General features: G+C 36.3%; 1 protein-coding gene across 1 annotated transcript in view; it reads left to right on the forward strand.

Annotated features, from left to right (window-relative positions):
• lrp1bb (low density lipoprotein receptor-related protein 1Bb) overlaps positions 1-23,419 on the forward strand; it is a 302,189-nt gene that overhangs the window by 74,462 nt on the left and 204,308 nt on the right. The window contains exon 2 of the mRNA XM_084123162.1: positions 18,749-18,871. Within this exon, the coding sequence (XP_083979288.1) occupies positions 18,749-18,871 (123 nt within the window). The remainder of the gene's footprint in view (positions 1-18,748; positions 18,872-23,419) is intronic.

Raw genomic sequence — 23,419 nt, forward strand, 5'->3', positions numbered from 1 at the left:
ATAACAAGAAATAAGAATAATTAAAACAGTTAAGAAGAATAAAAATAAATAAAAATAAATAAAATAAAATACAGTACAGTACAAACAGTCGGACGAACATTGGCACAGTGCTCATTCAGTAAATGCATAGCTAAACAGAAGTGTTTTGAGTCTGGATTTGAAAGTGTCTACTGTAGGAGCACATCTGATCTCCTCTGGAAGCTGGTTCCAGCTGCGGCTGGCATAATAGCTAAAAGCGGACTCGCCATGCTTTGAGTGAACCCTTGGTATTTCTAGCATACCTAATGCCACTATAGGCAGCTTAATATCTACTGGATTTTAGTTTTGGAACAGAATATGTATGGCTATTCTGGGGTTTTCTTGTGACTAATTTTTCCAACTTATCCAAGCACTTAGAAGCTGCCCATATTTATCTTGACTTTGAAAGATATGTCAGATAGCAGAGAAACCAACTCATTCATTCAAATCCTAGGACATGAAATGTTATGTCTAGACAATGCAGATGCACTTTATGTACTAATACTAGTAGATAGGCTGGTCGTCATTAGCTAATTGAATAAACTCATTAGAAACATAGCTAAGGGAAATTTCTCTTTCCATAGCATGAAAGAGACTGTAAAAAGGATTTTTAATGTTAAATGGATTTGAGTGAGTTTGGGGGTATATCTGTTTCTAAGAGAGCTAACATGTTTAGATACCTCTCATGAGCATTACACAGCTTGGGGGTGGAAAAAAGTGGAAGTGAAAAAAATCAAGAGTAAAATCTGACAAATAAATGTCCTAGCACTAGTGCCTGGGGTGTCAACACGAGGGGGAAAAAACTCCACCATGTGGAACACCCGGCTCTATCTGAACTCTAATGTGATTTTAAATAACTAAAAGGATTAAGAAGGCCATTGCATAATCCAGATTTCAAAGTGGAGTGAATTATGATGTTTTGCATCTAGTTCCTGTGCTTGTGTGCCAGTTTTAATCCTCTGGAGTGAGTGATTCCCAACCAGGGGTACGTATACTCCAGGGGGTTCCATAAGGCACTTGAAAATAATTCTTTTTTTGCTTTGTTAAACCTAAAAAAATGAATGAAAAAAAAAAAAAATCTGTTAATGCAGAAAGTTTATAAGGCTAGCTAGGGGACAGGCCACTCATAGGCAAATAAATGGGAGAAATTATGACACTCATTATGGCTGCTGTAGGAATGGAAATCACGTATTTTGGTTAATCAGAGTTTGTTTACTCTAGACGGTCCATGTGAAATGAACTGGATCAGCCTAAAACATATGTTTCTTTAGCATGATTTGAAGAAGCTATTCTACTGCTGCTGTCAGGTCATGTTTAAGAAAAGAAAATTATTTTATGTGTATTATGTTTGTAGTAATATTAATGACAACCTAAAATTAAATACAGCAGAAAAGTGTTTCAAGTCCTGTTACATTTACCCATCGATTTATTTTGCTCTACAGGAGTGTGTAGAGATGCATGATGTCTGTGTGCAATGTCTGCCTTGAAGTGAACTGGAAAAGAAGCATCCGTTTGCTGTGTCAGGTGTAGAGACATTCTACCAGGCTTTTATGAAATGGAATGCATAAGTAAGGGAGAAATCCAGTTTCTTTGTGAGGAAAAAATTCAGCTCATCAGTTTTATTGCTGACTAAGTGGACATTGAATGGGTACTCAGTGTGAGTATGAAGACATCACTGTCAAAACCATTTAATTGACCCAACCTTCACCTTCCCCTGACCATGTTAGTGACGTATATAAACTGAAATGTATATGACATATATAAAATGAAAGTTTGACTGTACTGAGGCTATTGGATGAGAACTGAACTGAGCTGGATGATAACGTTACTGTTTTCTCCAGAGCTGCTTGTAGCTGAATTGAACTCATTCCATAATTTATGAACTTTACACATGTAGCAAGTGGCTCGATTCTTAGCGACCAGTGATGGGAATAACGGCATTATAAATAAACGGTGTTACTAACGGCGCTATTTTTTTCAGTAACGAGTAATCAAACTAATTACTGTTTCCTCCGTTACAACGCCGTTACCGTTACTGACAATAAAATGCGGCGTTACTATAATTGAGCTCACTAAAGCGGTTTTCATCCTCTCTCTCAACCATAGGACCTGCAAAGTTTTTTCTCTGGTGTGTGTGTGTTTATGAGGCACCGGACTGGACAAAAGCGAGGCGAACCCCGCGAGCTCACTCGACAGTGGGCGAGAGAGACCGAGTGTGTCCGAGAGCGCGCTCGACAGTGCGCGAGAGAGACTGAATGTGTCTGAGCATAATATAGTTTGTTTATAAATAAATAACACATTTCAGCATTATAATAATCTCTGTAGCATATTGGTATCATCTGCAGTGTTTTAATTAGTTTATATGGTTATAAAATAAAACTCCAAAATAACCTGCAGGTAACGTTCCCAGAAAACATCTTTGTTTGACTGGTTGTGAACACGTGTGGCGAACACGACTAGAATTTGGCTTAAATAACCTCTGATGATGACGTCCTCTGTAGGTTATAAAAATAAAACCCCAAAATATTATATTTTATTATTATTATTATTTATGTTGGTACATTGTTCAGTATTATATTGAGAGCACTTTTTGTAAAACTGTTTACTTTTGTGAGGAAGAAAATACTTCAAGTAGGCTATACTGTATGTCTACCAGTTGTAAAGGTGTGTTAGTTTTATAATTTTAATTTGCACTACAAAGAGTGTATGTGTATGTATATTTTTCATTACTATTTATTTATTTTTAGACTTATTTGTTGGCCAGTTGTGGTCTGTGCAATAAATATTAAAAGTTATAAACCATCTATTGTGTTTTGTTCCACTATAATAGTAATGATAATATTTTAATATTTAAGTTAATAGGTGTCTCTCACATTGTCCCACAGTAACATTAAAATAGTGTAGATTAGTGTACAATGTTTTATAATAAAAATATATAATTTATTCTATTTAGTGTCCATTTCATTAATTTAACATATTTAATATTGGGGGTATCCAAGTTATTTCACACATTTAATTATTATTATTTTTTTAAAGTAACGCAATAGTTACTTAACCTGGTAATTAGTTACTTTTGTAATGATGTAACTCAGTTACTAACTCAGTTACTTTTTGTGAGAAGTAACTAGTAACCATAACTAATTACTTTTTTTAAAGTAACTTACCCAACACTGTTAGCGACTCCGCCACCCTGAAATAACGGGGAAAAACAATCCAAATAAAGACACAATTAAGTTCCACTTAGAAAAGGCAAGAGGCATGAGTTCCTGTACAAAAATAATCTTTTAATAAAGCTAAAATAGTTGGCCAGTCACACTCAAATATGTATTTGGTCGAATGAAACCAAATAAAAGGAAAATTAACAATCGTTGCATGGGCTGAGGTTTCCTCTGTGAGAGCGGGCAAGTTTGACAGAACCAGGTACACAAAAGGACACCGTCAATCAGAATGTTCTCGAAGCACCCTCGAAGTTCACTGCAAATAATGACACCGCAATTGTGACACAGCCATAATGACAACCCTTGGTGAAGTATAGCACAATGTGCAGCAAAGAACCAGCCCGCTTCAGGAAGCACTCAGCTCCTACAAAAAGAAAAGAAACAAAAAAAGATCACATTAGAAAGAAAATAAATCAAACTAAATCAAAATGTATGTTACGGCCCTTTATCTGACTTGGCTCGTTTAAATCACATATAAGATAAGGACCGAACATATTTAGAAATCACAGACGATTGAGTGGTTTTCTGACGTTAATCACGCCACAAGTTTTAATCAAGTCCATGAAAAACAGACAAGAGAGAGAGCACCACATAATAAACAATAATCAAATAAACAGCACAGGTAGGGCAGCAAGAGAAAAACATGAACCCTTAACTGAACCTATCGTTGCAGGAAAGATCTTACCTAACTCCCGACAAAAAAACAACAAATAGGTGAGTCTTCCGGGCCACTGCTTCTCTACTCTATATTCTAAATAAATAACAAAAAGTGAACAAAGAAAATAACCTCTACCTGGCTTTAAATAATAACATAAATTCAGATCACGATCATTGAAGTCTTCAGCATGGAGAGGCGAAACGAGACGCGAACGTTCTCGCCATGTGGCAAACCACCCCAGCTGACAATAATCAGGAACGGAGGCGGAGAACGAAAAGCAAGAGAGAACAGAGAGACCGCCCTCAACACCAGACCGGCTTAAGTGCAGGAATTCCCATGACGTCACTCATTCCGTAAATCAGGGAAATCCCCCTAACTCCACCTACGAACTCAGATACAAACAATTAATAATACACTCAACAGTTCAATATATATCCACGTAACAATGTAACAAAACAAAAACCAAGAAGAACATGAATTACAATATACTGAAAATAAACAAAATAATTAAATATTACAGAACTGTACACTTTAAAGACAAAAACAAAGAATTATACTGTCACAAAAGTATGAAGATCACCCCAAATTCTAATTTCAGCTAATTACAGATCATAATATTGCAAAATAGCCCGAAACCACTAACTGTTACTACTGCATGGCGGTAATTGATACAATTGATGGAGACTGTTGTTAAACAGTAAGAATCACTACACTGAGGGTAGCAACAGTAGTACAAATCTACACAAACCTGCACCAAATCTGCACAAACATAAATAAACAACGATATAATATCAACCCGACCAAAGAAAGAAACCATTAAGCCCACTTGGGCATTAGACGAGGATGTGACTGGACCCCAAAAGCAGCAGTGTGGCTCAGAGCGAAGGGTTGGGTGAGAGCTGCGTTAAGGTGACTGCTTTCACTCAGCCTCCCTTAACGCATGCAAAGAGGACCGTGATCCAATGACGTACAGTAATACTCACGACGGCACATACAGAGATCATATAGTTGCTTCTTTAGTGGCTATAATAGCAACAGTTGGTGCTCCGACCTGGCTAGGTTACACTGCAATGCCGCACAGATGGGGGCCCTGAAGGCACACCACACACTGTTGAAGGCCTGTTTCTGCTGTTCACAGAGAGAGAGAGGGGGTATAATTCTGGTTTTACCTGTCAGAGAGGAAAAAAATGAAGGCTCTCTGAGCCTTTTAGGGTGGAAAAAGTGAACAGCATTATTTGTGTCTGGAATAGCTGAAGTGACATGGCTCTTTTTCAGTGACAGGCTTCGTACCAGGTCTTTTTGGCTGCTATTTTAGATCCACTTTGGAAGCAGTGTATTTTGTATTGAGTCTTCCGCAAAAATGATCTGATTCCACTATAAGCAAAATGAATAAGCCTCAAATGAATAGGCTGAAATGAGCTTGAAAGTGGTTTTATTAAATTTAGTGTTGAAATGTTTGAGGTTAGTCAGCATCTCTAAGGATGTGCAGTCAAAATACTTACTAACCTTCATAGAAATGTACTAACCTTTTTAAATTATCCCATAAAACAATTACTAGGAAATGCATGCACCAAATTTATGTTGTGAATGTGTAGCACTAGACATTTAATAAAGAGCATTGAGGTTGGAGGACATTACCCACAAGATCTGATTAGTATAAATTAGGGGTGTAACAATACCCTCATGTCACGATTCGATTAGTATAAATCACGATATTGAACTCCCGATACAATATTATTTTGATACTCCAAGACATATGGTAAAAGGTTAACAAAAAATTAACTGTTGATTAAAATGCTAAATTTGATACTACATTGTGGGTGTAAATTAATAGGCTTAGACTTGGTGCTGGTAACCCAATTCACAGGACAATGGTGACACCAGAATAAAAAAATGCATTATTCTGAAGCCTAAAATACAGAATTTTTCAGCTCCAGAATCTTTCACTGACTAGATATATTTAAAATAAGGTAAACCACTTTTTACTGGTAACATAAGACATTTGGCATTATCAGGACCCACAAATATTATACATTATATTCAACATTATATAGTAGTTTAATGTAGTACTGACACTACAACACTGTAAACTTGAATTTTTTTCACACACAGTACTTTTCATTTTGGGTGAACAATACATATTGTCACTATCCACAATACATATTGTTGCATTTTTGTATTGCGATATAATTGTGACGTGATATATTGTTACACCCCTAGTATAAAGCGAGGATCAGAAATTTAGGTTTATATGAAATGCTTGGTGAAGTCTGGGTTTATACAAAGTGCATTAGATAATAAAGGAAAATTGTTCTTAAAATACCAAACAATTCTGTGCCTTTTTAACGATGTTCCCATGATGACTTACCATAACTTAATTTTATCTAATTTTATTTCTTCTTCTTTTTTTTTTTCTTCTTTTTTTTGGAGATCCAAGACATTTGGTATTTTAGTCCTTCAGGCATTTTCAGAGTTAATAATGAATGTTAGAAAATGGACTGTATGTCAGTCCAGATACCACAAAAATAATCTTTCTCTGTTACTGTTGTTTTAAATATTATAAACTGAAGTTTGGAAGCGATCCCAAATGTCACATTCGTAAATAATACGTGTAAACGTAGAAAGCAAATATGCTCAGAATGAGATGCCGAGGGTGGGAAACAAGCAAAACTGGCACAATGGAAACAAAATGGAAAACATTGGTGAAGCAAATGTGTGCTGAATGAAAAGACAAGTTGGCTACTGACACTAGTTGAAAAGGACATATATTTCCTTTCCTGTGTACAGCTTTATCCACACATCTAAGGGTTTCCCAGGAGAAAAACCCTTTCGCTGGCCTTTAATGAGCACACCATCACTGTAGCACTCGGGCTGTCACCACCTCACGCACAGTTTGAATACAGATGCATTTGAAGGCCCAAAAAGACATATTACTGAATAGAAAACTGAATAATATGAATTGTGAGGTTGTGAGGTTCAACATTGTTACTAATGTAGTTGTAACTAATGTCTGTGATTTAAATATTACTAATATGCTCTTGTTTACTTAAACAATAATGTACCAAGGAAATGCATAGTTATACCAAATATATCAGCCGGCAATATATCTTGCACCTCTAAATCATTTATCCTGATTTATGGCATTTCATCATTCAGTCATAATTCAAAATCATCAATGCTTTGTCTCTGACTGTGTTGTATTCCCCAAGTATTATTGTAATCGTCCGTGGTGTGAATGCATTATGATTAACATATTTATTTGCCTGCATAATAAAACAATTAAATTTCAAAGCGCTTTATGTCAGTCAGTTATGAATCATCTTTCAGTGAAGCTCTACCTCCCTGACAATGGAACTAGATTTATTCATATGCATCTGCTGTATGTATTAGATGCTATACCTGCTATTACATGCTATAATTATGATGAACTGCGTGTCTGGATATTATCCTTTTTAACAATGCACAGTGCTGCTAACGACATTGTTAACTGGCTGTATGAATAGGTCACATGTCAAGTAATGAGTCCGACCCCTGTAATTAGATACCATTTCTGCTTATTGCAAATAGCCAATTTTCCAATTTATAGCCCATCATTGTTTGTATAATGTATTACTGTTCTAGTTTTCTAGACTGACAGAGTCTGTATTTGCGTGCATTTTAATCTTTGAAAACTTTTTAAAAATACTTAAGTTCAGTTGCTTTTATCTTACCTCGGGCTGTTGAAGATGGATCATTTGAAATGGGCTGTTGTGTGAGTGTTCATTGTGTGTGAAAATCAAAAGCTAGCGGGATCAATACTGAGCCCTGAGGTTCAAGATTGTGTGAAATCAATTCAGCCAATTGCCATTCAGCATGACAGAGACTTTATGACCCTTAACACTCACATGCTCCGTACGTGCACCATTTCGACGAATCATGCTTGTGCATATGACCGTCTTATCTTAACACAGCCTCCCATATTACTTCATTTCCTCTATAGTTAATGCCAGGTCAAACTTTACTGCTCTCTAGAGGTCTTTCACAGCAGATTCTTTTATGTCCTCCATTCTTCTACCTGCAGAAGCAGATATACAGTAGCTAATTGATTGAATCATTTGCAGCCTTAGATGTGCCATACCCTCTCTCCGTTCTCACAATTTATTAGGCTTTTAAAAAGCGGTGATCGACTCACATGATGGATTTAAATGAAGCATTCAGGCCTCGTTTTGCTCTTCTACTTGTTTATTAGAGTCTAACCGGACCCATATAACAGTAAAGCTAATATTGATTTTGTTGAAAAAAATCATTGGCTCCTTGTCACTATTAATGGTTGTCAAAACAGTTTGGACTTTCTGATAGCATACTTTCATTTTGAATCTGACATCAGGCTTCAAAAACATCTCTTTTAAGAGCTTTTGAAATAGTTTTTAATCTTTTGTCAAAAGTTCTAAGCTGTTATTAGACAATAGTGCACTTAAAACATCTGTCAATAAGCTTTGAAGCAATGTTTTTTTTTTATTATCTTTCACACTCTGTTTCTGGAGGTTATATGGATTTTTCCCTTTTTAGACTTCAGAACAAACTTAGGTTTCCTTTTCACTTTATCCTTTTCTTTTGCTCAAAGCATGTCAATGAGCTGCTAAAAAGCAGTTTAGGTAATTACAAATAGAAGCCATGCTTTAAGCCCATGGGAAGAAAACTTCTCACACTCAACCCTGTGTAATGATTCTTTAGTTCGTTCATCATTTCCTTATCTCATTGAGCTTCTAGACCTGCGGCAATGACTGTACCAGCCCTTGCCTGGAAATCAAGGGCTTCATAATTCAAAAGCGATGTGCTTTTTTGTAGTTTATCTAATAATTTATGGATTTAATAGTGACTGAATTTGCTCTAGTTTTTGTATGGTCTTGTAAAAGGTGGAAAAAAGCCTTAGTTTAAATGCATGCCAATAGATGAAGCGGTTATGTTAATTGTTGGTAAGAGCGGATAGCTCTAAAGTCTCTGGAGAATGGCAGGGTCTGTTGATAATTGCGGTATCCTGGGTTTATGCAAATTAGCTAAGTGACTTTTTCTCCATTAGGACCGTTAGTCCAAATAATGACATAAATATGGAAAGATGCAAATAGACAAACTGAATAGTCAGAGTTTTAACCTCCTGTACTGCCTCTGGGGATAAACCCTTACTGTACAGAACACCTGAGAGTGCGAACAGCGGTTTAATTCAGCAATTCGCAACCACCCACATTATACTGCAGCATTTCAAATGATCTCAGCATACGGAGCAACACTTTATAAGATTAGCCCATTCAGCCGTACTTATTACCACCCACATGCATGATAATGATTACATACATATTAACTTCAGCCAAAACATCAGTTATAACCCATTATTTTTTACCTCAGATTCAGGATCATTAGCAGCTTTAGGCTCCAACTTGATATTGTTACGCTAACTTTGCATTTAGATATGACATGCGCTTCCCCGATTTTAGTGGAATGAGACTAATCAGATCTTCTGAAGGAGATTTCCTACTGCGTGAACCCGCTGATTTCATCGGCAGATAAACTGCAAAGCTGCAATATCAGAAGAGTTTTGGCATCTTAAACACAGCCCCCCTCTGCTGCTTCCCACGCAACGGGAGACTCCTACTGGAAATAATGGTCTAAAGTGGATAAAAAAAAAAAAGTCTCTGTCAAGTGCTCATTTGAGTAAAAGGCTCTTATCTCTTTCTTAAAAATGGGTAATATGGATTTCAAGGAACTCAAAAAAACATCTTTTAATTGTGCAAATTTAAATATTATAGTGTATTTTTTGAGTGCTTTTTTCTGTTATCAGTGCTTCAGAGGCAATCTTTCTTGGCTTTAATGAAACAATGATGTTGAGAGAATAGAACCCTTCACGGCTACCTCAGGAAGACATGTTGTTTAGGGAACCTTGACTGGTGGTTCACCTCATGGAGTGACTGAGATACTGTCTGCTTCAGTGCCCATTTTCTTTCCTGATTGATAATCATGGCATGAGAAAGGATATAAACCCATAAATGAGACTCCGCATTGTTAAGAATGCCAGCTGTCAATATGACCTTGAGTGGAGGAAAGAGATTTCGCACAATTCTGATAAATATAGAGGTCACTAGATGCAAATGAGTCATGAGAGATTTATATGAACTGTGTCTTATTTATAGCATAATTTCTACAGCTATAAAATATAAGCTCATTTCAATTTTTCTTTTATTTTTTGTTCTTTAACCTTCTCTTTGGATTTATCTCTGTTCACAGCTTGGAATATGTCTATGTGAAGACGTACTCTATTTTTTGCAATGAACATTACCTGAGGTGGATTGAGTGGTGTACACTCCTGTGAGAAACAATTTTTACTTAAAATAAGTGTCACTGACTGAGTGCCCTCAAATTGTCTATTTTTCACACTTTAAGTCAGTAATGATTAAATAACTAAATCGTAAAATGGGTTGGTTTTCTTAAGAATGCCGCCACTTAGAATCGTGTTGCTTAATTTTTTTTAGACCGGTGCAGTGTTAAGTCACAAAATGTTTCAGACGTGTTTAAAAGGTTGAGAACCCTTGCAGTATACTGTAGCTTTTGACGCATCTGCTTTTGTATTTGCACTGTATACATAACTCTGACACATGCACATAGTCGCCTATAATGTATTGTGAGTTTAAATCCATCTGATGTGTACAGAGAATCAGATTGTGCCTTTATTTGTCTTGCATCAAGCAACATAATGAAAGGAAGAATATCTTGTGAGGACTGTACTTTTAAAGTCACACTCATGAATAATTCATTGTTTACAAGGTAGATTATACCAAGAAGTCGGCTACTCTGGCAATGGCTGTTAAAAATCTGACTGCATTCCCTTTGATAATTTGTTGACATGCCCCCGCTGTTGTTTCGAAAATAAAAATGACCTCACTGGAAAAGTGAAGGTCAGGTAGAGCTTAATGAAGGCCCTGTTGTCCTTTCCCATTGATTTCTCTGCTAGCCTGGCTACACACAGTCCGACTAGCTCAGAGTTGCCATGGTAAAGGTCTTTTGGCAGAGGATGTGTTTCCTGGATGGAGTGCCTTGTGGAATTTGTAAATGCGCGGCACCTTCGAGCATCATTATCCCCTCCCCCCCTCGAATTCAGCTGGTCAGCCGCACATCGGCACTAACTGGAGCCCTAAGCGTGGTCTCTATGAACCCCATTTGATGTGCTTTTTCAGTGGATACGCAGATCAATATGAATGAAAAGTGAAGCAGAACAAACATTTTGGCTTTGACATTCACTGGTGTTATATGGGTGAATCTTGCTGCCGAATGACATTCTCAAGACATTTATATAATAGGTGTCAGATGATATTAATGTTAATCACGGTTTTCTGATCAAAACTGAGGCAGCTGACATTTAGATCAAAATACCATGTAGTATATGTCAAGGTGAGAATTAAACCGTTCATTGGCCATCTTGGATTGTATAGCTCAAAAACAGAAGCAGATGACGGTTGGATGTGTTTGTGTTAGACGCAAGGTTTACGATGCATCATTTTTATCCGTTCACAAGTGTCAGAGAAGCATTATATGGATCATAACTAATCTCAAAGGATTTTCACAGCCTTAGAGTGACTTATAACAAGATTTCCTGTGAAATCCAACTAGGAGAATGTCACATATTACTATGTACATTGACCTTCACATGAAAATACAACTTTAGTTACACGTCCTAATAACTTTTTGATGCAAGGGTTAGTGGACAGTTCCATTCTGTTGACACAATTCTTCCCTGCCAGCTCGATTTTAATTGACACTAATGATCTCTGTGGCTCAGCAGACTTTCTTGAGTTTGGAAATTGGGATGTTGTCTTTTTTTTATTATAGCTGCGATCAGAAAGCATGGCACGGTAGGTTGTCAAGGTAAGGAAACGGTCTAGGCCGCGTTGCATGACAGAGAACAGTTGGAAAGATAATGAGACTGAAGCGGCTTGAACAGCTGTTGAGCATCCGGTTAAGGCTTGAATTAAATGTGAAGCAATTCATTTTGAAGGTTATACTGGAGCTTCATTGATTCAGGCTCATTAATGGTCCGCACAATTGTAAATAAGTAAATTAAAACAGTTGTTTTCTTGTTTTCTTCTCTTTAGCTTTAACTCTGTTTACAGCTCAGAATCTGTCTTTTCCCAGATGGCAAAAAAATTAATACATGTATACAAATAATAATTACAAATATTTATGTATATCTGGCAAAAATATATATTTTATGCTAATGTACAAGTTAGAATCTATTTACATAAATATAGTTTGGACACAAATTGGCAATATAAATATAATTTGTCCAAGATATAATTATATTTAAATTGCCAATAATATATATATACAGTGCAATGCATAAGTGAATACACCCATGCTAAAGTTGACTAAAAAGAGGAATAAAAAATCATATTTTGGAAATTGAACTTAATGCCTTAATTTAAAAAATTAGGAAAAATCCAACCTTTAAGGACACCAATTTTCTTTGTGAATGAATAATGTATCGTAAATAAATAAATGTTCTTCCTTAAAATACATGGTGCATAAGTGAGTACACCCCTATGTTAAATTCCCATAGAGGCAGGCAGATTTTTATTTTTAAGTATTTTTAAAAAAATTTTTTAGGATACTATGCATCCTGATAAAGTTCCCTTGGCCTTTGGAATTAAAATAGCCCCACATCATCACATAGCCTTCACCATACCTAGAGATTGGCATGATTTTATTTCAGTTAGCCTAAAAGCTAGTTTGATTTGCATTGAGAGATGATCTTATGGAAAGTACCCCATGCCAATCTCTAGGTATGGTGAAGGCTATGTGATGATGTGGGGCTATTTTAATTCCAAAGGCCAAGGGAACTTTATCAGGATGCATAGTATCCTATATGCACCATGTATTTTAAGGAAGAACATTTATTTATTTACGATACATTATTCATTCACAAAGAAAATTGGTGTCCTTAAAGGTTGGATTTTTCCTAATTTTTTAAATTAAGGCATTAAGTTCAATTTCCAAAATATGATTTTTTATTCCTCTTTTTAGTCAACTTTAGCATGGGTGTATTCACTTATGCATTGCACTGTATATATATATATATATATATATATATATATATATATATATATATATATATATATATATATATTAATGACGTCTATTAATGATATATATTATATATATATATATATATATAATATTCAGATTTTTTTTAGTCGACATTTGTGATGAAAGTCAAGTTGACGTCGACTAGTCGCTGGTGACGTCATTAATGAACAAATAAGCCAGAACCTCAAGCTGAGACTCGAACACGAGTTGCCTTGTGCACAGCTATGGCATATGACACCGCGCTGCCCACAGGGCTATTACTCCTACAGAACAGCTTATTTTTATCAGTTCTTTTGTCTTTAGGTTGTTATAGTTCTCACAGATTTCTGCTCGCTCTAAATAAGATACAGATAAAGTAGGACAGTAAAGATTACATTTATATGAATGCATTAGTGAGAGAGTGATTGCGTGATAATTAATTCTACCTGGCAGCGTCTCTCTACTAATAGTGAAGCTGTGGGTTTTAGTTACTAAGAAATATATGCTAGAACTTTTCAGTTTCTAAGCTATTTTATTGTTAAATCACATAATTGATTGATTGATTGTTTCTGTGTGCGTGCGATCTGCATGTGATATGTGAGCTACTGTCTGTATGTGTGTGCGCTACAGTGCAGCTGTGCATTAGTTTTGAATGGCGATTAATTTACGTGTACAATAAGCTAAACTTTAAAGTAGGCTAAACTTATAAACTTTAATATATCCTTTTATTGAAACGGGTGCTTTGCTGTGCAAAGAGGCATTTTGAAACATTTCACCCGCTGGTACTTTCACTTTTGCCACAGAGACCTGTCCTATAAATGTGTCGTATTTTTGATAATCCGTGCATATTTCAGTTGACGATTCTGTTTAAAGTTATTAATAACAAAACAGGAATGAATGAGAAAGAAAAGAGCAGGATGTGCTTTATATTGAAAACAAATATTAAAAGCGTGATAAGTCGCGAAAGGGAACTGAATTCTACTGACATGATGCTGTGCGCGCTCCGAGCGCAACACGGACAAGCATAGTAGCCTTTGTCTTCAGTTGCGTGCCAAAACGGCCAAATAAACACAGAACTATATCAAAATGCCAAGTCGAGTATTCCCGTAAACACAGTAGATGTAAGTACTGTGTGCACTCTCTCTCTCTCTCTCACATGCACACAAAGAGGTTTTATGCTCATTAGTTGGTAACTCAACCTCACGGCGAAAGCCCTGCACAATTAATTCCATATTGAAACTTATTTATTGTTTGCTGAATATATGTTTGTTTTTAGTTGTCTATGGACCTAATAATTACTACTGTTGAAATTTTATTGAAAAAAAGCACGTTTTAATAATAAGATTATAAATTAGCCCCCCACCCCACCCCCCACGATATCATTGTCCATCGCGATGTTTTACTGTAAACATCGTCAACTGCCAATTTAGGGGACATCGCCCAACCCTAGCGCTCTCTGAGTATGCATTTATTTGTCATTTTAACTGTTGGAAACGGAGCGTAAAAGTGGACATTGAATATTTCTTATCCGGTTGCACCCTCTATAGGCCATGATTAGCGACTAGTCGATGTCAAGTTTAAAGCGTCATAGCAGAGCATTAAAGTCGACTAGTCTGTCCAACTTCTAACATAAAGGCCTATATTTATTTTCTCACATTATATTGTAAGATTAGAAATGTATTTTTCTCGCCCTTTATCTTGAACAATATTTTTTTCTCACGCAGTGCATTTATTTAGCATATATTTGAAATATATATAAAAATATGATTTATAGCTGTATGGGTAGCTGTATATTTTTGCATTGAACAACAAAATCATGTAAATGACTTCAGCTTATATGTGGCGTAGGCGCTTAGCATCAGACAACTGTTCTCATAATCAAACAAGATTGGCAGAGCATCCATCCAGAGTTCTGAAGGCCATCTCTTCTGTTCACCAGCTCCCTGTCACAGTTTTGCATATTGAAAGCTGGCGGAACACAAAGGCTGAGGAGCTTTAATGAGCCAAAGTTCTCTTCTCATCGAGGTGGCAGCTTGTGTCAGAAATGAAGCTCATAATAGAATGCCAGTCCAGGCTCCACTGAACATTTCCTACTGTTATGGTAATGGGTTACCACTACCTCATCAAAGAGTTGGGGCGATTTTGCTCCATTGTTATTTTTATCTTCCTCCCTCATGTCTTCAAAATTATCTCCGAATGACCGCAACATTTAGCAGTTCGGTGTAGCATTTGCTCCTTTCAGATGTAAATTCTGTTTTTGCCTCCGAAAACAAATGATGCAAGATTTTATTCCTTGACAGGCTTGAAGTGTTTTCTTGCAGTTTTTCTGAACTGTCTAAGGAGAATCTATTGAAACAGAGAGCTTTGGAAGCATCAAACACTCGAGTCAAGAAGTGAAGGCCTCTTTTGGTAAGAGGGAAGGTAAAGTGGTCACTGGTCATTCCAATAATTCAAATTGGGCTAAGCTTTAAAGGGCATCCCAACATGAAAGCAGGTACACATCAGTGGACTGATGCCACTCTGGGTTTCTGCTGCTTGAAAAAGAATCTATCCTCAGCTAAAAGGAAGTTTTATTTATTTATTTATTTATTTTAAATGGTAACCAATTCAGCTGCAAAGGTGCCTTCAAACTGGACTTGGGAAATCTTTTATCGAGAGACCTGACTGTGTAGCCAAACGTTTTCTCTCCTTGGATTTTTCCTCCAGTTGAACTTTTTTTTAACTGTCAGTGAACATTTTACTGCAAAATATGAAGCCAGGCTTACTGTACTAGGCAATAACTTTGGCTTGAAATCCATTTCAATAACCACTCATCCGAAAATATAGACACATCTTTTTAAAGCCACTACAACAATCAAATCACCGTCACTATTCATTGGGGGCCGCAGGATTGCTGTTGTTTTTGTTAGTAAGAATGAAGGACAGAGGGCAGCCATCATCATATTCCCTGTAATTGCTTTTTGACTGATGTGCAGCTGCCATTGAATTGAATCAGGCCAGATTACCAGCCGAGTTTCAGAGCCACTGTGCCTCTAAAGAAACTGAATCAATTGTAGAAGAACCCACCTCTTGAACAATTTGCTAGATCCATTCTTCCCCATAGAACTAATCTTTAGTCATGCTGGAGAGAGATGCAGCGGTGCCTCTTATTGTAAGATGTGCAATAACATTTTTTGTGGGGATTTTCAAATTATGTGCAATGAACTTGTGAAATCAGTTGTCTTGTGCTGAATTCCCTTGTTGCTGCATCTGAAGATGCGTGTCTGCATATTTCTAACAAAACACCAGTTTAAAACACAAATGCCATGTTCAATAGGACATGTGCTTTGTTCAGTTCCTATTTGTAAGTGAGATATAAAAGGCATAGTTCAAACATAAAAATGAAAATTCTGTCATCATTTACTCACCCTCATGTCATTTCAAACATGTTGACTGCAGAACACAAAGATGTTTCGAAGAATGTTGGGGTCCAAATGCCATTGAACCCCTTTGATTTGTATTGTTTGAACAAAAACAGGACTGAGCCATTTTTAAACAACATGAAGGTGAGTAAATGACAAATTTTTCAATACATCCACTTCATGCATCGATTTTCCAGTTTCTTTAAAAGCGAAATTCTTCACTTGTAGATTTATTGTGCTGTAGATTTGCCAACTAAAAACAACCCTGCACTGCGAAAAAAACCCCAAAAAACAAAAAAACTCACTATTTAATTTTTCTTCCTCAAGATAACAAGTGTTGTTTTCTGTAAAGATTTATTAAAATTAAGTGACTTTGTTTCAAATAGTCTGCCAAACCGGCCCTTTAAATTAAAGTTTATTTTTTTACCCCACTGGCAGATAAAAATAAAAGTAAAAAAAAAACAAAAACAAGACTTTATATCTTGCGTAATTTTGCTTCTCAAGTAAATGTATCAAGATGTATTAGATATTTGTAAAGGTAAACAAGACAAAATTACTGACGAATTACTTTTTTTCTGTGTGAACAAGGTATATTATTCCTGCAGAGGTATAATATATGAATTAATCATTGGCATGTAGCAGTGGACCTCTGTCGTAGTATGTGGAAATGGGAACCATTCTAACTACACACAAGCTCCAAAATGGACCACTATCAGCACTAAACATCGAGGTGTAGTGAGAAAATCTGTCCATATACAGTAGGTCGTGGCCTAATTTTGAGGCTTGCAGCTTGAAAGAGAAAGACACAGATGGAGAAACCGGGAGCAAGATGAAACCGTTTGACATTTATAATTCTGTCCCTTGATAGTGAATTTGCTCAGCGGGTATTGTGTGTGTGTGTGTGTGGTAATGTGGTGCTGGTCCATAGCAAGGACAGAGAGCAGTGATGCATAGAATTATTGCTTGCATTCCTGCCTCAACATTTTGGAACTGGAATTGGAATTGGAGCATTTTGGATAATAATCATTTTGATATGTTTATAAATTATGCTGTTTGGATATTCAGGGATTTAGAAGTGAAATGTAAGGCCCATTTGAGTGATACCTGAAACTTGATGATCTGACAAATAGTCATATTTTTCTTGTAAATATTGTTGGGCATCACTGCAAGGCTGTTGTACTCATAACAAAAGAGAATGGAGAAAAAATGTTCTTGTGATGGTCAGAAACTGCTCTTAAAGGGATAGTTTTCCCAAAAATGAAAATTCTGTCATCATTTATTCACCCTCAAGTTGTTCCAAACCTGTATGAATTTCTTTCTTCTGCTGAACAAAAAAAAATTGATGGGTGAAAACAGTTGATGGGTGCCATTGACTTCCATAGTATTTTAGTATTTTTTTCCCACATACTATGGAAGTCAATGGCTACTGTCAACTGTTTCATTACTCATATTCTTAAAAATATATTCTTTTGTGTTCAGAAGAACAAAGAAATTCAAATGCAAATCTGAACAAATGATAAAATGAAGGAGCTACATAAATGCCGTCTCCGAGAGAGGGTGAGAGAGAAAAATCGTGTCGCCTTATATAAGGTTCAAAACATTTAAATAGACATATATCAAGTAGTAGAAAATGTGTATATTCAGTATCTTAGATTATTACTCTTGACAGAGACTCAGAGAGCTGGTTTGGTTTCGGAGTGACTCGTAGAGACAGCAACCCTGATTTTGCGATTGTGCTGTGCCTATTTCATTAATTTGTGTAGGCTATCATATCATAGGCTACAAGGTTTAAATCATTTAAATATACATATATAAAATAGTAGAACGTGTATGATGTAGTATTTTAGTTGATATTAGGCTACTCTTGCCAAGCTCTGATTTCTGAGAGACTCACGAAGATGGTAACACGGCTATTTGATTTGCGCTCTATTCATTTATAAAGTTTACACTCATTCACTTCACACACTCATTATTACGTAGTGATGATAGAGTTTTATGTATAATATTGTGCTTTCCCCTGGCTCACCTCTTATCCAGAAAACACGAGGAGTGACTGTCAGCTGAACATTTCTTCTATTATTTGGCAGAATTATTCATCATTTGTTTTGAAGCCATTATTTGTGCCTTTTCGAATAAGTTATTCGGCTTCAGACACATCCAGATTATTCCTGCCTGGCTGTTCAGTCAAATTAATTGTCATTACGTTCATGTCACTATAATGAATCATTGTATGACTTCATGCATTTCACATGTACTTACTAATCATTATATTTATTAAACAATCATGTAATTTAGACATTTAATGACTGTATTGCACCTCATTCCATACTCCATTTCTGTCTCCACCCACCTTCTCTCATTAGAGCCCATTTTGTGTGACGTTGGAGAGTTTCTGTGCGGAGACCAGCTGACCTGTGTGTCCGAGAACTGGCTTTGTGATGGGGAACCAGACTGCCCAGATGGTTCTGATGAAGTTCTGGACAAATGTAAGTAACCATTACACCAATCCACAATGCCTCAAAACAGATCATGATGTCCTAAACATCTCTACATTCCCATATCTCCATTCGCCAAAAATCAGCATTACCCTGCACATGATTATGTTCCTTGCCTTGTTTAATTCCAGGTTGGACTTCACATGCAAAGTGCTAGGAATGGTAGCTGGGCATTTTAGGGTGATGAAAGTGTCCTAATTTTAATATTTAATTGTATTCACGAAAAGATTGATCAGTTTATGCTAAAGCCGTGTGCCCAATTGCTTCCTGTTGATGCAGGGCATTTCCAGAAGAGCTTAATTTATAACAGATTCCAGGCACAGTGGGTCAACTATTCTCACCACTGGTATTCTATTATCATTTAGATTAATCATGTTCACTCTGTTTTATTTATAATGCTTTAGAATGGATTCCGGGTGTATTTATTGTGGGGATTTTGTGGAGCTCATTACCATAGATTATGTATCGATAGGAAATGCATTACAATCTGCATTTCACAACAAAATGTGCAGTGGAATTTAATGTGTTTTGGAAGCCAGCACAGACTACTATCGCAAGAGTGTACTAACAGCACTCCACTGACATGGGCAATTTTATTCATGTGTTTGTGCATATTGGGCACCCTGAGGTTACTGTGTTGCTTACGATAGTGGGGTAAAATCAGTGAGTAAACTGTGTAGCCCTCTTAATCCAGAAAGCTGTGCACAATTTTTGTCATGTCATTTATTTATGTATGTATCTATCTATGTGTTTAGAATGGGCTAATCATATACAGTTGCCAAGGATTGAAACATGCGGATAAGAAAAAAAGTCATTGTTTTGGTAAAGATTATCCATTAATGATTAAACAAAGTTCCCAAAATGTTAGCTGTGGGGTAATGTGCCATCTGATTCAACTAATGTTCATAATAAGCTTTGTGCAGGAACATGCAGGAAATACTTTGGAAATACACTGGTCTTTTTGAAGTGGTAGCCAATATCTTTTCCAAAGGTCTGAGGGAGCACTGGCAAAGCAAAATCCACCTTTCAAAGAAAACAATAAAAAAATTGGTTCCCACATGAATTTATGCACTTGAGAAGCTACCTCAGCCATATAAAAGTCTGCTCAACTACTAGGACATAGTAGTTGATATTTCATTTTCAAATACTTGTTGGAATGTGGTATAATAAAATCTTAGTTCTGGGATACTTTTTATTTTATTTTACTTTTTTTAATTTTTTTAAATAAACAACTCATTATTGTACATGGTTTTACTTGAAGTGTAAATTGCTCACATATTCCCCAATTATTCAACTTACCCCTTGACATTGCTTTAAATAAAAGCTTGTTTCCGACCACAGAAAAAAAGGTAATTGCGTCTTTTTATAAGGAAATCTGACTTTTTTCAGAAAAAGTCAGTCTTTTTCCCCCCTCAGAATTGGACTTTATAACTTGCAATTGTTCGTTTATATCTCACAATTCTGAGAAAAAAAGTCAGAATTGCATGATATAAATTTGCAGTTGCGAGAAAAAAAGTCAGAATTGCGAGTTTATATCTTGCAATTCTGACTTTATAACTTGCAATTCTGATGCAAGCTTATGTCTTCCAGTTCTGAAGATTTGCAAAGTCAGAATTGTGAGATAAAAAAAGTCGCAATTATTTTTAAATAGTTTTATTCCGTGGCGGAAACAAGCATCCATAATTTTCACTGGAATTTTTTTATTTGGTATTCATTTTTTTAATACATTTTTTTATTTACACTTTCTTCTAATTTGATTTGATACTGTATATCCTAAAACATAATTTGATGTAGAGATGCACCGATTACAATTTTCTAGGCCGATTCCGATTTTTTCCGATGTTGTCCTGTCAGTCGGATTTACTGCACGTGAATTCATCAGTTTCACCCGAAATAAATGCAAGAAAGTGGCCGGTGAACTGAGAAGAATAGAGTAAACTTTATAGTTAACGTTACTTCCACTATGTTTGTCTGATATGAATAACACATGTCGGCAAATTATATTTGAAAAGATTTTTTTGGCTGCTTCCACAGACATCAGTGTGTATTTTACAAACTCCAAATGTATTGTTTTACACGTGCTTATGTGTGTTTAAATATCTGAAACCTAAAATAAACATTATGAAGTTGAAAACACTGCTTAGTTGTGATATATGACAGCGCGTCCGCGCGTACGCGAACGCGTCCGACTCTGGCTCAGCGCCAGCCAACGCGCGAAAGCACAGTTTGAATCTGGCAGTTATGCGACGTCATTGAACATTCTAAATGTGGCACAGAAATAAAAATCCCATATATGAGACCGTACCGCTCAAAAGGTTAATCATGCGCGCCCGAGTGCATTTGACCGGCATAAAATCGGCATATGTCAGACTGACCGGCCGGTTGCCGGTCATGGCCGATCACGTGAAAATCAGCCAATTCCGGTCACCAGCCGATCAATCTGTGCATCTCTAATTTGATGCATTAATTTCACATCTATATTTCTCCTTGACTAGATGTTAACATAAAAAAAAAAAAGTGGCACAGCTTTCCCCACTTTCTGTTTTGATTGCTCTAATTTATCCTCACCTTTTTATGCTAAGACACTTCATTAGTTTTGATTCTTCATAGAAAGGACTACATTTATTTAAAGTCTTCGTTCTGAGACAGAGCTGGCATTCTTCTTCATTGGTTAATTATAATCTTCAAATTAATTGAAATTTTCAAGCATCCTATTGCTTCAAAATTTATGAAAACCATTTTTATTGTCAAGTACAGCTCTAACTAATGTATCCCTCACAGTGGGACTGTTTATATTATACTATGTCGCTTCTAATATTCTTCAAGTAATACTTGCTTGAGAACAACTTAAATGACTGTCTACTTGTTTTCATGAAACTGAATCTAATGATATAGTCATACTGTAGAAGTGTTCACCTCTCCACACATGTCTCTAGTTGCTTCATTTCATTATGTTCAACTCTTAATCCTCTTAGTTTTATAATAAGATTAACCTAGACTGTTTTCAATTTCTGAGCCTATCTGTTACCTGATATTAAGTCCTTGGTTTTCATTTTATAGTTATTGTTTTTGCTGTTCCAGTTTCTGGACTGTGCATATTTCTAGTTTTGGCGTGCCCAAGTTCTGCCACCACAGAGAAATGTAATCACCACATTCCCAGGGCCTCCAGGGAAGGGCAGCTGCGAGTTTTCAGTGCCACATGGCCAGCGGGAACCTGGATAGGCTGGCCATCCAGCTTCCCTATGGGACCAGCTCGACATCTTGGGTTATCAGGGGAGCTGGGAGACAGCCCACTTTCCTGTAATGAAGAAAAACGTATTGCAATGACAGTCTTGGAGCGTTCCAGGCACATCATGCTGCTACTTCTATTGGTCAGTGGAGTATGTACAGTGAATGTTTTGACATGAGTTATGAGTAGAATGACCATACGGCCGAAATAATCTCTGTATCGCTGAAAGGAATTGCGGAAAGATTGAAAGCTCACTGAAGAACAGCTTTTTAGGATTTTAACAAAAAGATATGGGTCATTTCAGTGCTCCTGACTCTGTTCCATATGCTCTCGCCTTTTGTCTTGAGTGCAATGCTCTTTATCAGGAAATACAAAGACACGCTTCAGTGACAAATTGCTCTACTATTCCCCCCACCTCCACCCCTCCCTGAAGTTTGAATTGAACAGAGAGAGTAAGAGAGATTGATTTTTGTTTTGTTCTCATTTTTGTTCTGGGCAAAGCATTGACTCACAACACTTGGAAGGCAATGCAGACTGTGATCCACAAGGCGAGCAGATGATGTTCTTGTTTTTGAAAAGATGACAGCTGTTTTCTTTAGACATCTGTCAAGTTAAGTATACATTACTGGCCCTTAAATCCTCCTTTGATCAACTATACTTCATAGTACCTGGGTTAAACTTTAACAAAAAGCTCTACGTAAAATTTATTTACTCGGGACACAAGAAATGCCAGTTTTTTATGCATTATTTTATTATTTCATTTCATTCATTTTCATATTTATTATATCATTTTATAATTTTTTCTTTCATTTTCATACATTTTGTTTAGGGGGGGGACGAGGCATGGTTGTGTTAGTCGTGTGTGGAAACTTGTGGTTATGGTAAGGGGCGTGACATTTCCGAAACACGCTCAAAGCGGTTGACCAATCACAACACACTGGTCCAGTCGACCAGTCAGAACACATTGTGCTTTTCTGAAAGAGGGGCATCATAAAGACCAGAGCTAAAAACGTTACTGACAGACTGGGAAGAGAAGTGCTGCAAAAATATAAAATATATTAAATATTATGTGTTTTTTTGGACATTCAAGCATAAAAACCTATTCTAACAGACCCCCAAAACAAAATCAAGACTTTGTAAAAGGGCATAATATGTCCTCTTAAAAAAAAATAAAAAAATAAAAAACCTTAAAATATTCAGTATACAAACGTTTAACTAGAGCTAAAGTAAAAATTTAGCTGAATGTTTCACTGTCCCTTTCACATTAATGTATATATATTCAGCAAAATTAAAATATACAATATATATAC

This window comes from Abramis brama, assembly GCF_963993115.1.
Source record: "Abramis brama genome assembly, chromosome: 8".
In the NCBI taxonomy this organism is placed as follows: domain Eukaryota; kingdom Metazoa; phylum Chordata; class Actinopteri; order Cypriniformes; family Leuciscidae; genus Abramis; species Abramis brama.